The sequence below is a fragment of the Protomyctophum bolini genome (assembly GCF_963924005.1).
Source record: "Protomyctophum bolini genome assembly, chromosome: 24".
Lineage (NCBI taxonomy): Eukaryota > Metazoa > Chordata > Actinopteri > Myctophiformes > Myctophidae > Protomyctophum > Protomyctophum bolini.
Genome location: NC_137885.1, coordinates 14090806 through 14105503, shown reverse-complemented (window position 1 = coordinate 14105503; position 14698 = coordinate 14090806). Strand labels below are relative to the sequence as shown.

The following is a 14698-nucleotide window of genomic DNA, read 5'->3' as shown; positions in this document are numbered from 1 at the left end:
AATTGACACTCTGGTTTTGCTGTGAACATTCCAGCAGTTAAACCAATGCTCTTTAATAGCAACTTATAGAATAAGGTACAAGTTAACTATCTCTATAGCAGTGGTTTTCAACCAGTGGTCCGGGGACCACCAGTGCACGGTCCTTGAGGGGGTTCCAGGTGGCCCCCAGCTAAATGATGGAAAGTTTGTAACCAAATAGACCCTTCTAGATCTTTAACTCTTGAGTGTATAAAATGTAACCAAATGGACCCTTCCAGTCCAGCCCAGGTCCATTTGGTTTCATTTTACGCTCTCAAGAGTTAAATTATTGCTCAACATTTGCATTACTTAATTTACAAGAAGTCTGCACCATTAGAGAATGTAAAAGAATAGAGGGTATGTGCGTGACATCATCATCAAACCCGGACGGAAGTTATGCAGGAACGCCTACTGAGTGGCAAAAAACTACTTTCTGGCCTTGACAGCCCATACATCCTAACAGAAAAGTCCTATTTGATTGCATTAAACAACATTAAACAATGTTAAACTCACTTTGCATGTTGCCACTCGATGTGCCATTCACTTTAAGCATGCGCATACCCTCTATTGTTATTTTGATCACCATCACAAGTACAGATTTGCAACTCCTTCAGGACATATAGGCTTCGGTTTGCTTGTGTTCCCTTTGGGTTCTTATTCGCTCTGATCAGAAGGACAGTACAGTGTTGCATTGTCTTTTGCCTGAGCAGCCATGCAGTCTCATTGACTTGCTGCACTTTACCTAACAGCTCATCGGAGTTCCCTCTCCCTGGATCCCTTACCTATCCCATCATTAACTTTTACAGATCAAAATAAATTTGTTCATGCAAATCCTAGACTTATATACTGTATATGGTTCCCAAACTTTTTCATGTCAAGGACCCCCAAATTGACACTAATGCCCCCCATTTGAAAACATATGCCAGGGACCCACAGAAGAGAAGTTTTTACAGCTCTAGCAGTGATTCTCAACCCGTTTAATTTCTCAAGGACCCCCAGTTTGACAAGCATTAGTCTACGGACCCGCATTTAATGGCATTTCTATCTCTGGGACCCCCAATTTATATTGTAAAATCAATGTTAATTTAACAAATGTGTACACTCTCAGAGTTACAAACTATCATTTAGCTGGGGACCCCCTGGAACTCCCTCAAGGACCCCTGGGGGTCCCCACTTTGGGAACCAGCTGCTGTACACCAAACGGGCACAACAAACAAAAAAGCAGTAGGCTATAATAAACATAGAAGAAAGAATGTCAAAAGTTTGTTTCCTCTCTTTCTTTGCCACATATCTTGGTGTGTTTTTCTCAAATTGAAATTATTATTGTGGAAAACATTACCTTCTATTAACAACACATAAGAACTCCCCCCCCCCCCCCCCCCCCCCCAATGCTTGGTCCTGTGTCTGAAGTCTTTCGTCTTGTTGTGATTTTGTCCAGTTGTGTCCAATGTGTTTTTTTTCTCTCTGTTGTTTATTTTTACATTTTACAATATGCTGCTGTAACGTATCAATTTCCCTGTGGGGATAATAAAGTACATCTCATCTCATCTCATCTCTCAGCATCTGGGGGACTATGTAGTTTCCTCCAGGACAGGAGTCTGGAGGAAAGTTTCTGTATTATTTATTTCTCAGTATAATTTAGATCCCATAGCCTGGGGTGTTGATCACATTGTGATTGGCTTGTTGTTCGTTTTTAGAAAACAATATGAGTTTGTTTGACTAAAGCCATCATGACTCAATAATGAAGGCTACTGTACATTTGTGTTGTTATTTATAACATCAAATTATATCTTTATATTATATGTCCAAATCCAATTGACCAATTCCAAATTGTTCAGTCATATTCTGCTTGGCCGGATTTATTGTAGAGTTGCCATGACAACTAGCTAACCAATCACAGTGCAGCCTTGCCTCCAGCGTTTGTGTGTGTGGGGGGGGACTCTTCAATCGACCACTTGTCTACGGCAGAAAAACCCTTGCGCGCACGTACCCTCGTAACCCTCCTCACCTGATTGTATCTGTGCTGCTGTATGCTGTGTGCACACAAACCAAGAAAGAACCACTTCTAAGTTTTGGATCAAAAGTTCTATATGTCATTAATATCGATACTAATGTGACCTACCATCTACCTGTTAGGTGTAAAACTTTGGAATATTGACATGGATACATCCTGAATTTCCCAGCCAAAGGTGAGTGAGTGTATAGGCCTATATATATTGGCTAGCTTCAGTAGCTTGTGTTAGTTTACTGTACTTTTACAGAATATAAATGATGACAAATACACCCATGCCTTTGCAACAGCAGTTTAATTTAATACATTTTGAGCATGCAGGGATCTATTCTAGCCTGAAGCAGGATGGTAGTAGGATGGTTTCAATTTAATTATCTTATTATTGAATGAAAAGTACTTTGTACTTGTTTCATTATTATTATATTATTATTATTATTATTACTATTAGTATTATTACCCTTATTAATTATTATTAATAATAATATGAATAATTAATTAATACATATTTGGTGATGCACCTATTATAGTTTTTTTTACAGTTGTATAGGTGACCTAATACCCATACATGCACATTCAGGTAGGCCTGTAAAGAAATGCTGTAGAATGAATATGCAATATCAAAGTTGTCACTCATAAAAGCATAAGGACATAATACTGTTATTGAGACGCCAAAGTGATAATTATAGCTTGAAATGCAAATTGGGAATAGTAGCTATAGTAGCTATTATGACTGTTCTGTGCAGGCACGTGCAGAGAGTGCTAGAGGGGCAGGGGCTGAAATCCTGTAAGAGGGCACTTTTGGACAAAAATATCGAAAATAGCAGATCTACAAGCTTGTAGATCAGCTATTTTCGAGGCTCAGCCCTGCACTCTTTAGCTACTAGAGATGCAGGCGCATGACATGGAACAAATTCGAAACAAATTAGTTCAACGCAAAATTCTGCTATGCGTTCAATTTCAGGAGACTTCGGGAAATAAAGCAATTCTCCTGAATGCTGCCTTCCAGCATGGCATGGAAAGGGGAGGAAGGCATGTGCATTTCTTTCACCATGTAGTAAATGCTGCATTTGTGGTCTGGAGAGGGCAGTTGTTTTACAGACGGCTAAAGGGCAGAGGGTGAAGCCCCCTTTGACGTCTATTTGCACACGTCCCCGGATGTGTGCAGAGACAAAAACACAGACATACAGATACTGTACATTACAATACTAATATCAGTGCATGTCTTCGTTCAGTAAACAGTAGAAGCTGTTCATTTAATTCAGAATTCGGTTCCATTTAAATTGATTTAATGTATAGTGTTGCTGCTTGAGTTCTAAATGAACATTGAAGGTGTCGTGTCATGTATCTTGAATGTGAATGAGAAGCCATAGGGTATATGTGTGGGTTGTACAGTAGTGTAGTAGGCAGGTTTGTAGCTGTACTGTATGTACAGTGGTTAGATGAGTGGGCCCAGTTCAGTTCAGTACAACACAGGAGTGGGCATCAGTTCACATGAATGTTGGCACTGCTCTCTTCACTCTCTGTGTGTGTGTGTGTGTGTGTGTGTGTGTGTGTGTGTGTGTGTGTCTCTCTCTCCTCCACAGCTCTCTTCCCTCCTACTCTTCATTTCATTCCTTTTGAACGCATCTCTCTCTTCTCTTCTTTTTTAGTTTCTCTGTAAACTCTCTCTCTCTCTCTCTCTCTCTCTCTCTCTCTCTCTCTCTCTCTCATTCCCTGTCTTCATTATGGTGTTCTCATTCCTGAGCTCTCGTTTATTTTGACTTTGCCGTGAACTATAGTCTTTGAAAACGGTTCTTCAAAGACTCCCTGATATAATGGAGCCACAAAAGAACCTTTCAAATTAATTCAGTTCTCTCCGGTTGAGCTTAAACGGAATTCTCCTCGCGAAACTTCACTGAAGACATTGCTCTCTATACAGAACACTTTAATTTTTTTACAGTAAGCAAGAACAAAAACATGGAACCTTTTCCAAAATTGTTCTTTGTAAGTCTAAATATCTATAAAGAGCCATCTCCTTATTATTTGTCATTTTTGTTAAACAGAAAACAGTTGCAAACATATTGAACTGATACATTATTGTAGTTTTAAAGATCCAATACCAAAAAAGTAATAAACAGAGTACACCAGTCTGTACTGTACTGTACTGTACTGTACTGTACTGTACTGTACTGTACTGTACTGTACTGTACTGTACTGTACTGTACTGTACTGACAACAACAGTGACACTTGGTGGTCAAGTTCCAGGGGGTCCCCAGCTAAATGATAGTTGGAACCAAATGTACCCTTTATGGACCTAATGCGACTAATGTGAATCCCTTGACTCCTTCAAAACCGGGGAACCTATGATTTCAGCAGAAGTGTTCACCATTACAGCATGTCTTCTTGGCCTACGCTGTATGCCCAGCTGGTGGGAGTGAACCGCCACTCTACGAGCCTGGGGAAGATCTGGCTGTCGGTGCTGTCCATCTTCCGCGTCCTGGTGCTGGTGGTGGCCGCGGAGAGCGTCTGGGGCGACGAGCAGTCCGACTTCACCTGCAACACACTACAGGTAGCCCTGGGTGGGAAGCGTTCCATTTCGGGGTTCATGATCCAGTCGACGGGAGCGGATGGTAACTTTCGTCATGTTGTAGTCAATGATTTGTAGTCATCTGGCTAGGAAACCACATGTACTACGGGTAGTACATGGGAGGGGCGGGGTGGGTTCGTCGTAAAAAGCTGTTTAGGCGGTATAGTGCTGTCGCCTCACAGATAGAAGGTCCTGGGTTCGATTGGGCGCGTGTTCTCTCCTCCGCGTCATCAGTGACCATACCCTAGGTGGGGTTGGCGAAAGGGCCTTTCTTTGCATGTTCTCCCCGTCTCCCCTAGGGTAGGTACCCTCACATGTTCTCCACGTGCCCCCAAGGATAGGTATCCTCACAAAAACATGCAGTAATCCTGGTCTCTAAACTAGCTCCCCCTGGACAGCTCCAGCTGATGGAGGGGAAAGGAACTGGTTGGACGTAGCGCGTGGGAGAAACTCCACCCCGTCAGGTGAAAAGAAGCGGCTTGGACGCTCATGCATTGAAGGAAGCATGAGGTCAGTCCGTTGCTCTCCCCAGGTTGACGGAAGGAGTGTAGATCCCAGGATTATATTAGATAATTGACACTGGGTGAAAAAATGGGTTGCAAAATCATAGGATAAAAATGAGAATAGAATTAACCATGTGATCCGTTTTCCGGGCATGTCATAAAATGCAAACACTCGGCCAGAATAGACACATTGTAATGTTGCGTTCACACAGGCAGACGCAAAGACGAATGGGAGTATCATTTGGAGCAGCTACATGCGTCATTGCGCGTCTTTGCATCGTCTGTATCTTTGCGTCGTCATGTCGCTGGCTTCCATTGACAATGAATGGTAGACTATATATTTGCGTCATGTCGCTGGCTTCCATTGACAATGAATGGTAGACTGTATCTTTGCGTCGTCATGTCGCTGGCTTCCATTGACAATGAATTGCATCGTCATGTCGCTGGCTTCCATTGACAGTGAATGGTAGACAGTATCTTCGCATCATCATGTATCATGTCACTGGCTTCCATTGACAGTGAATGGTAGACTGTATATTTGCATCGTCATGTCGCTGGCTTCCATTGACAATGAATGGTAGACTGTATCTTTGCGTCGTCATGTCGCTGGCTTCCATTGACAATGAATTGCATCGTCATGTCGCTGGCTTCCATTGACAATGAATGGTAGACTGTATCTTTGCTTCGTCATGTCGCTGGCTTCCATTGACAATGAATGGTAGACTGTATCTTTGCGTCTGCCCGTGTGAATCTATGTGTGTAGTGTAGATCTGCTGATAGGGGTATAGCGCACAAAAAGGAGGAAGCCAAGGATAGAAATCTGGAGGGGGCATCGATCATAGGGTTTGGTTAAGCTTTGTTGTACGACGGTACAACCTAGGCTGCTAACCTGCAGCCTGACAGTGTGTCGCGGACTCGACTCCCGATCCCGACGCCCTCTCTCCCCCATTTCCTGTCAGCTTACTGTACAAATAAATAAATAACCCCCCCAATCCAAAATGTAATAATAATCTCTTCGGGCTTTGCAGAGCGGTGGAAGCGAAGGGAGGTGTGGGAGAAAGTATAACAACAAGGGGTAGTAGTACCATCACTGTAAAATTGCATACATGTCTCTGCTTACCCTAAAATCTGTTAAAAAAAATATCTCCCTTATTCAGCCTGGTTGTGAGAACGTCTGCTACGATCATTTCTTCCCCGTCTCCCACATCCGTCTGTGGTGCCTCCAGCTCATCGTGGTCTCCACACCCACCCTCCTCGTTGCTATGTACGTGTCTTACCGGAACCACCGCGATAAGAAGAGAATCCTGCAGGTACGACCGCTGCTGCCACTAACAAATGTCAGATAACTCATGAATAGATTTAACCAATATTTATTATATATAATATTGTATCTTGGCGTTGCTCTGCTACATTTTTCTCCCTGCTCAGTACAAGTAAACACCATCATTAAACATTAAGAGCAGGGAGATAGATAAACAATAAATAACAGAGCCCACCGGTGGTGCTGGGGTGGTGGTGGTGGTGGGAGTGGTTGTGGGAGCTCAGCAAACATCACATAACAACAACCAGTAACCTTATGCAGAAGGAAGGTGGGAAGAAGCATGCAGTCTAGCATTTTCTGAAACCAGCTCCTCTCCACTCGGCCTACACACTTGCCCTCGATATGCGCGTTCACGCGAGGCTGTGCCATATTAAGTGTCGTCCGAAACCAAGCAGCCTTGAGTGGAAGTGGCTTATAAAGCCCTCAAGAGCGAGTCTGTGCCGATCTAGACTAGATTGCCTTGTGCAGCCCTGCTCTCTGTCCGCATGGAAACTGCGACCTACAAATGTAAGTACCACCACAAATAAATGATAAATAAACTGCTCCTAAACAATCTTCATCTGATGCAGAATAGACAACGCCTCCAACTGATGTTCACAAGGGCTCTTTATTTACCCCACTGTGAAAAATGAAATCACACAAACAAAACAACTTTTAACAACATGATTTATAAACACCATGGATGTATATGACATGTCATTTTTGACAGTCATGCTGTATTTCCTTTTTCCATATTAATGTAATCCACATGTCACACAAACATACACGATGCAATGCAATATAACTACAAACAACAGGTAACGCAATTGCATGATGGTAAGTGGTAACCATGGCAACGATGCCAACGAATGGTGTCTGTTTCCTGTTTCTGCACAAGGAGGGCGTGTGTATTTTTATACCCAGCACACTAATCAAGGGAACTTGATTCAGCTGAAGGGGCACTTCCTGACGAGGGAACCTCCCGAGAGCACTTCAAGTCAAGGGACTGGTTTCAGAAAGGGCCTAGGTGAGCTTAAATACCCCGCCCAATTGGTCAGCTGACTGCCACATCAGCTAATGACATGTGGGTCGAACACACTGAATACACCCACATAGTAATGCAGCATATTAACCCCTTGAGTATATATATGCGCCCTTGAGCACAGCATGAAGCCGCTCGCGTATATCTGACTGAACTAACTCCGCAAGCTACGTATTATTTCCTTTAACCCATTTTGACCTGAGACCAGATTCTATACAAAACAGTTTTCTGAAAAACCTGTGTTTCTATATCATGCTTCTATACATCATTTCATGTCAAGGAGCCCCAGAATGATATATATTTGGCCCCATCTGAATATATGTCGTTCCAGGGACTGACCCAGAAGCAAATATTTGAGTTAAAAACGGTCGCTGTGAAAGTGCCACGCTATGAGCTTGTAGATCTGCTATCTTTCAACTTATGTTTAAACTAATGGTTTAAAGCTATAAGGTGACACAGATGCATCTTTAACCCTTAAGTGACTTTATACTTCATTATTATATGTCATCGTATCATATTGGCAGGGCTCTGGACGGAGTATGTTACTCAGCAAGTCAGAGCATACAGAGCTTGAGAGCTTGAAGAAGAGGAGACTCCCGCTGGCTGGCGCCCTCTGGTGGACATACGCCTTTAGCCTGGTGGTCAGATTGCTGTTGGAAGGAGTGTTCATGTAAGCAGTGTTGGCCTCAGCTCTTTACTGTCAATTGACTATATGCAGACCGCGGCCATCATAGCCGCATTGGAGTTTGGAAGCACGTATTCGTTTTCAGAAAAACAACATCCTGCTGCCTCCTGCATTATGTGCAAATTCAAAACAGGTGACACGCACGGGCCGTTGAGTGATATCCAGCGAGCGCTTACAAACACCGACTGTAGCGCCTAAACACCATTATTAGGCGTTACTGTCTGGTTGCCAACAGCCAGGATTGATGTTATGATGTGTGCTCCAGAAAGTGATGTCCAAACATGTCCATTCAGTTGAAGTATATTTATTAGCTGCCAAAGTCCTATACTTTTACATATAAATAAACATATAAGTCAAAAGAATATACCGGTAGACAATGAGCCCTCCAAACACAGTCTAAAAACTGTTTGCCTCTGCATGTCAGCAACACCTGCACCTGATTAGGGCCAGAGTTAAATAAATAAGTAACCATGGTAACCAAGGCCTTGATTGACAAGTCCTTCAATGACAGCACAGAATGGCTCAAATGGCTCTTACACCGACACTTGGGGAAAAAAAACCCACCTGCAAGGAATGTCTTGACAGGAAGTTGCTCATAACATGTCTACAGTGGATTTTTATGAAACAAACACATTGCAGATAGTAAGAGGATCATTTTCGTACAGCTGCAATGTTGGTGAGTTTGACGTCGTTTAATACAATCAGATATTACTTTTCTGTTTGGATGAAAGGGCTGTCAATGGGAAGTTGCACCTATAGTATTAGTTAGCAACCTTGCTGGCAAGATGGCCGCGGTCTGCATAAGGTCAATATATCTGTATGTTGAAACCTGTGAGTGGTCAGGAGATAGAAGCGATGGCACCCACCCTGTGTCCTTCCTTCTTTCACGCAGGTGTGCAGGCACGTGCACACATAGACATCAAAGGGAGCTTCAGCCCCATGCCCTTCTACCCGTCTGTAAAACAACTGCCCTCTCCAGACCATGAATGCAGCGTTTACTACAGTGGAAGAAAGGCAAATGCCCCCTTTATCCATGCCATACCCGAAGGCAGCATACAGGAGAATTGCTGGCTTTTTTCTGAACTTGAACGTAGCATTTTACACGGAAAGAAGTTGTTTAGAAATCTATGACACACGGCACATCTCCAATAGTTAAAAAAGTGCTGGGTTGTGCCTCGAGAATAGCAGATCTACAAGCTTTCAACGCATTGCGATGCGTTGAGAGCTTGTAGATCTGCTATTTTCGCTATTTTGTGCTGTTTGTACATTTTCTGCACGACGTCCCCTGCAGGTGTGCACTGTACATGGTGTACGACGGCTTCCACATGCCGCGGCTGGTGCAGTGTGACCAGTGGCCCTGCCCCAACCTGGTGGACTGCTTCATCTCCCGGCCCACCGAGAAGACCATCTTCACCGTGTTCATGGCCACCACCTCCTCCATCTGCATGGTGCTCAACGTGGCCGAGCTGGCCTACCTGCTGGCCAAGGCCTTCGCTAGGTAGCCATGTGTGTGTCTGTCAATGAGGCCAACCGCTCAATGAATGAATGAATGGACATGTCCGTCCGTCCGTCTATCTGTCTGTCTGTCTGTCTGTACCTTCCTTCCTTCCTTTCTTTAGCACTAATTCCAGACTTCAGTCAACATCCTAAAGATTGTGTCTAAAGACAAAATGGTTAAAATGGTCAGATGGTCTGCTCGGTAGAAGGCATGTGCTTTGATACGCTCATAATCCTAACATACACACTCAGCATAAACCCCTGTGCATTTGGTATGTAACAGTTAAAGGAACACTTTTCCTATCCTACTATCAAACTGTCAAATTACCACTAACCTACTATTATCCTACTATCAATCCTATACTACCCTATCCTACTGTATCATTATATATTAATACAATATAAAATAAAAATATTGCATGAAGAAAACTCTGTCTTTCTGTCTGTCCTTCTGTCTGTCCTCATCAATGTTTTTCAGTCGGTTGACCAATAATCAAATCTCAAATTGCGCACATGGTGGTTAGAGCAGGGGTGGGCAACTTTGACCATGGAGAGGGCCACTATTTTTCCACTCTCACTCCAGAGGGCCACATTGCATATGATTGTCTTAGTAAACTAAGACAAGCTTAAAACCTGTCGCAGTGCTCCGCGTTTTGAGCTTGTAGATCAGCTAATTTAGCTATATTCGAAGAAAGAATTAAGAGAAATTGCCTTACTGCTCTTGCATTAAGGCTATGGAATGATTGTCTTGCTGCCTCGCATGAAATGAAGACCAGCCTCTCCTCTGTGGTGAAAATAAAAATAATGTTTTACCTACTCACCAATACAAAGACGGGTTGTGTAATTAGAAAGCATACTTTCCTTAGTGGACACACTTTGAGCCCCCCACCACACGTATAAATGCACTTTTTGGCCAGAAAGGGATTTTGTTTTCACCGAAAAAATAAATAATTTTAGTAAAAAAAAATCCCTTTCTAATTGCACAACCCGTCTTTGTATTGGTGAGTAGGTAAAACATTATTTTTATTTTCACCACAGAGAAGAGGCTGGTCTGCATTTATGCGAGCCCCGGAAGTCGACAGTAACATAGCTCTAAACAACAGCTCGAACAAATAATGGGCCTGAAAATGGTTGAAAACCCCCGCTATAAACTTAAAGGACTTTGATTTAGTAGCAATCAATCAGCAACATAGTCACATAACGTCCAATCGGCAGACAAGGACTTGTATACAGTTTACAGTGGCCATTCTCATGCATTTATCTCCTCAGTGGATTGGTACATATCGATCTGATACTGATTGAAGCTGAATTTCAACTTTTGTCAAATATAAGCAATTTATTCACATTTATTTTGCCACAGACTACAGGATCTGTGGGCGGCAGTTGCAGTCCCAACTCTAAAGTGTGCACATAGTTTGCGTGCGTTGCCCCCCCAGGTATGGACTAGTTTCCATGTATTAGTCACATAAGCCATGAGACAACATCCACAACTACTAGGAGAAAAGGGATGACCAGACGAAGATGTAACATCGAAACGTTGTCGCTTTTTTACTTTCACCCTGATAATAAAATAAGGGCTTAAACTGTCTGAGTTGCTCCAGTGCCTCCTTTTCACAGGTGTATTTATACTGTGGTGATTGCAGCAAGGATTGGCTGTGGTGAGTGGAGGCAGGTGTAGTGGATACGGGTGATTGTGAACAGGGATTGCCTGTGGTAGATAGGGAAGTTTTTGAGAACGGGGAGTTCTTTACTCCTGAACCTGAGTTGAACACAACTACATTAATAACACGCTCCAAAATTGGGACGCCAGGGTTAATGCAGTTAATTTAAGTATGGTTGTATGTACAGTTATCCTCTGGGTTTCAGACTGTAACCAGTCTCACTTTCTCCTCCACATCTCAGGTGCTTTTCTGTCCAGAGGGCCAGGAAAGATGAGCGCCCTGCCACGAGAGACAAGAGGCATCAGTCCTGTTCTACAGCCACAGTATCCACTTGAGGACAGAAAGCACGCACGCACGCACGCACGCACGCACGCACGCACGCACGCACACACACACACACACACACACACACACACACACACACACACACACACACACACACACACACACACAACGTTAACTAAATCAATTGCCTTCTGTGTCAGTATGTAATTGTATAGCACTAGGATTTAATTATACTTGTCTTTTGTTTCGAGTTATGTCATTTATGGACACATTCCATAATGGTACATTGTTTGTAGTATCCTCAGTCTTTTAATTTAATTACGATAATAGAAAAGGGGATCCTTGAGGGAAATGTACCCATAACAGTGAGAAGCAGTAAAGTAAAGTATAGCATGATGAGAATGTTGGAGAAACAGATCCTGGTGCTATTTGGAGGCAGTCCTCCATCTATTGGATAATGCCAGAACTACAGGAGAAAATCATGCACTGATTACGGTATAGTAGAAAAACACACGCACGCATGCATGTAGTGACAGTGACTGAGTTTGTTGTGTTTTTGTATTCATTGCTATGTAAGTGATAACAATTAATTGAATTGTGAATTGTTTAGGGATTCCATTAATTCTGTCAGCTGTCTGTTTTTTTATTAATTTTTTGTTTGAGGAAAATATTCAAATAAATAAGTGATTACTTATTTACTTACTTTGATCCACTTGCATTTTGCCTTCAATGTGATAACAAACTATTGGTCTCTGATTACATCGTATGTTCAGCCCAACTCGGCTCACTTCAGTTTAGTAGGACGTAAACACAGAATAGAATTGTAATAAATGCATCTAGTCCAGTGGTTTTAAACCCTTTTCATATCAAGGCCCATTATTTATTTTGCATTTGAGCCACGGACCACCATTTGATGACATTTAGCCTCTCAGACCCATTTGAGCCACGTACCACCATTTGATGACATTTAGCCTCTCAGACCCATTTGAGCCACGTACCACCGTTTGATGAAATCTAGCCTCTCAGACCCCCAAACTAAAGAATATTTTGTTGTCGTTGGATAAGATTTTGTCTACAATTCCATGCATTTGGCAAACGCTGATCAAAATAACAATTCTTCTACATTCTCCAAATTGTGTAGACTTCTTGCAGATGTTTAACAATAATGTAACTCTCGACACACACCTGGAACCCCCTCAAGGACCACTGGTTGAGAACCACTGATATAGTCAGATGGTCCAACACACAACATTCAGTGGATATCCAGCACTTTTACTTAAGTACTGTACAATTTTGAGGTATTTGTACTTTACTTGAGTATTTCCGGTTCAGAAAACGTCCTCCAGTGATATCATCATTAGGCAGATTCTTTTTTAAACAAGATTTTCTTTTTTTAATTTTAAATTTTCATTATCGTGAGAACGATGGCTTCCATTTTCACATTGCAGCTTTTAGCTTGTATTCCCCATCGATGATGTCACTGGAGGACGGTTTCTGAACTGCCCACAGCCCTCCTATGAGACACAGAAAAAATATTGCCCCATTTTTTCATGATTATTAGTGACCACCTATTATATGAAGATAGGTTGAAAAGTGGTGAAGTGGTCCTTTAAGTAAAACAACTGAGTACTTTTTTCCACCACTGCTATTCAGTGTTTGGAAACACTCTTGTGACACTCTTGTGTGATGATGACGACGCAGGGAATCCATGTATACACATAAAACCAGTGGTTTTCAACCAGTGGTCTCTGAGGGGGTTACAGGTGGTCCTCATCAGCTAAATGACGGAGAGTTGGCAACCAAATGGACTCTTATTAGATCTTTAACTCCTGAGAGTGTAAAATGAAACCAAATGAACCCTTACGGGGTCCATTTGGTTTCATTTCACGCTCTCACAGGAGTTGAATTATTGGTAATTAAACATCTGCATTACTTAATTTACAAGAAGTCTACACAATATTAGATAATGTAGAAGAATAGTTATTTTGATCAACGGTCCTCCTCTCCTAATGGTATACCAACATCAATACAGCATGGAATTGTGGACAAAACCCTATCCAACGACAGCAAAATATTCTACGTCTAAATGTCATCAAATGGTGGTCCGTGGCTCAAATGCTGAATAAATAATGGGCCTTGATGTGAAAAGGGTTGAAAACCACTGACATAAACTATTGGAAATATGGAGATATGACGTTTTTTCCCCATCCAGTGTGTTTTTAGATACATGTCCGTCCACGGTATCCAGTGTGTTTTACATATATGTCCACAGTGTGTGTGTGTGCGTGTGTGTGTGTGTGTGTGTGTCTGTGTGTGTGTGTGTGTGCGTGTGCAATGTGTTTCGCTATACAGTACTGCAGTCACCATTTTTTCTTCCAGTGTGGAATTTTAGGTTGGACGAGGGCGTGTCTGTCTGCCATTGTGGATGGGTTCAGTGGGTAGGTACAGGGGGGTTTGTTGGTTGGGGGGATGGAATGGTTGCCCCTCCGCGTGCCCCCCCTCCCCCCACACCCCCCGCGTGCACCCATGCATGGTGACACATTGTGACAGTGGCGATGGCTTGGCCACGCGGGATGCAGCCGCTGCGCTTCGCCGGGACCCCCCTCCGCAGCTTCCACACGCGCCCTTAGACTGGGCTCGCTTCTTTTTTAGTTTCTCTCTCTGTAAACTCTCGCTGTCTCTCTCTCTCTCCCTCCCTCTCTCTCTCCCTCTCTCTCTCTCTGTCTCTCTCTCTCTGTCTTTTCTCCCTCACGCCTGTTGGCCTTGAATCCCGTGGGAGGAAAAGAAAGAAGAGGAGGAGAGGGACTGGCTCTTCTCTCGGGAGGGACAACAAAGGTTTCCGACCGGCCACGTTTCGTGAGAGTGTGGTAAGCAGTTTGAAGCTGCCCAGGGTTGGGGGGTGGGGGGGTGGTGGTGGGGGGGAAGGATTGTTTGGGGTAGAGAGTGGGAGGGAAGGGAAGGGGAGGGATCATCTTTGCACCTGTGTGGATTATCCGGCGCTCTCGAAATATGGATGGGCTTCTGTCACCACCGGATATTGCTTTCACAGAAAAGGCCAGAGCTTTTGGCCTCGTCCCTGCAGGAAGGGGCCTGGCACCTCTTCGGAGGCGCACTTGTACGCAGTGCATC

The 14698-nt window shown here is 43.3% G+C and overlaps 2 protein-coding genes across 2 annotated transcripts in view; both read left to right on the top strand.

The window, feature by feature from the left end:
• Positions 1–2004: 2004 nt before the first annotated feature.
• On the top strand, positions 2005–12209 carry LOC308311362 (gap junction beta-2 protein-like). Its single transcript, XM_080758045.1, has 6 exons — positions 2005–2207; positions 4404–4578; positions 6257–6409; positions 7966–8111; positions 9418–9624; positions 11526–12209. Exons 2-6 carry the CDS (start codon positions 4405–4407, stop codon positions 11617–11619), a joined length of 774 nt encoding a protein of 257 aa, XP_080614171.1. The 5' UTR covers positions 2005–2207; position 4404; the 3' UTR covers positions 11620–12209.
• A 2200-nt stretch (positions 12210–14409) lies between these two features.
• The window catches only part of LOC308311368 (gap junction alpha-3 protein-like), a 9422-nt gene continuing 9133 nt past the window's right edge, over positions 14410–14698 (top strand). The window contains exon 1 of the mRNA XM_080758050.1: positions 14410–14436. The gene's annotated coding sequence lies outside the window, so the exon portion shown is untranslated. The remainder of the gene's footprint in view (positions 14437–14698) is intronic.

Coding starts and splice junctions, on each gene's coding strand:
- LOC308311362 (XM_080758045.1), top strand. CDS start 4,405: ATGTCTTCTTGGCCTACGCTGTATGCCCAGCTGGTGGGAGTGAACCGC. Junction 4,579..6,256: donor TCACCTGCAACACACTACAG/GTAGCCCTGGGT, acceptor TCCCTTATTCAG/CCTGGTTGTGAGAACGTCTG. Junction 6,410..7,965: donor ATAAGAAGAGAATCCTGCAG/GTACGACCGCTG, acceptor TCATATTGGCAG/GGCTCTGGACGGAGTATGTT.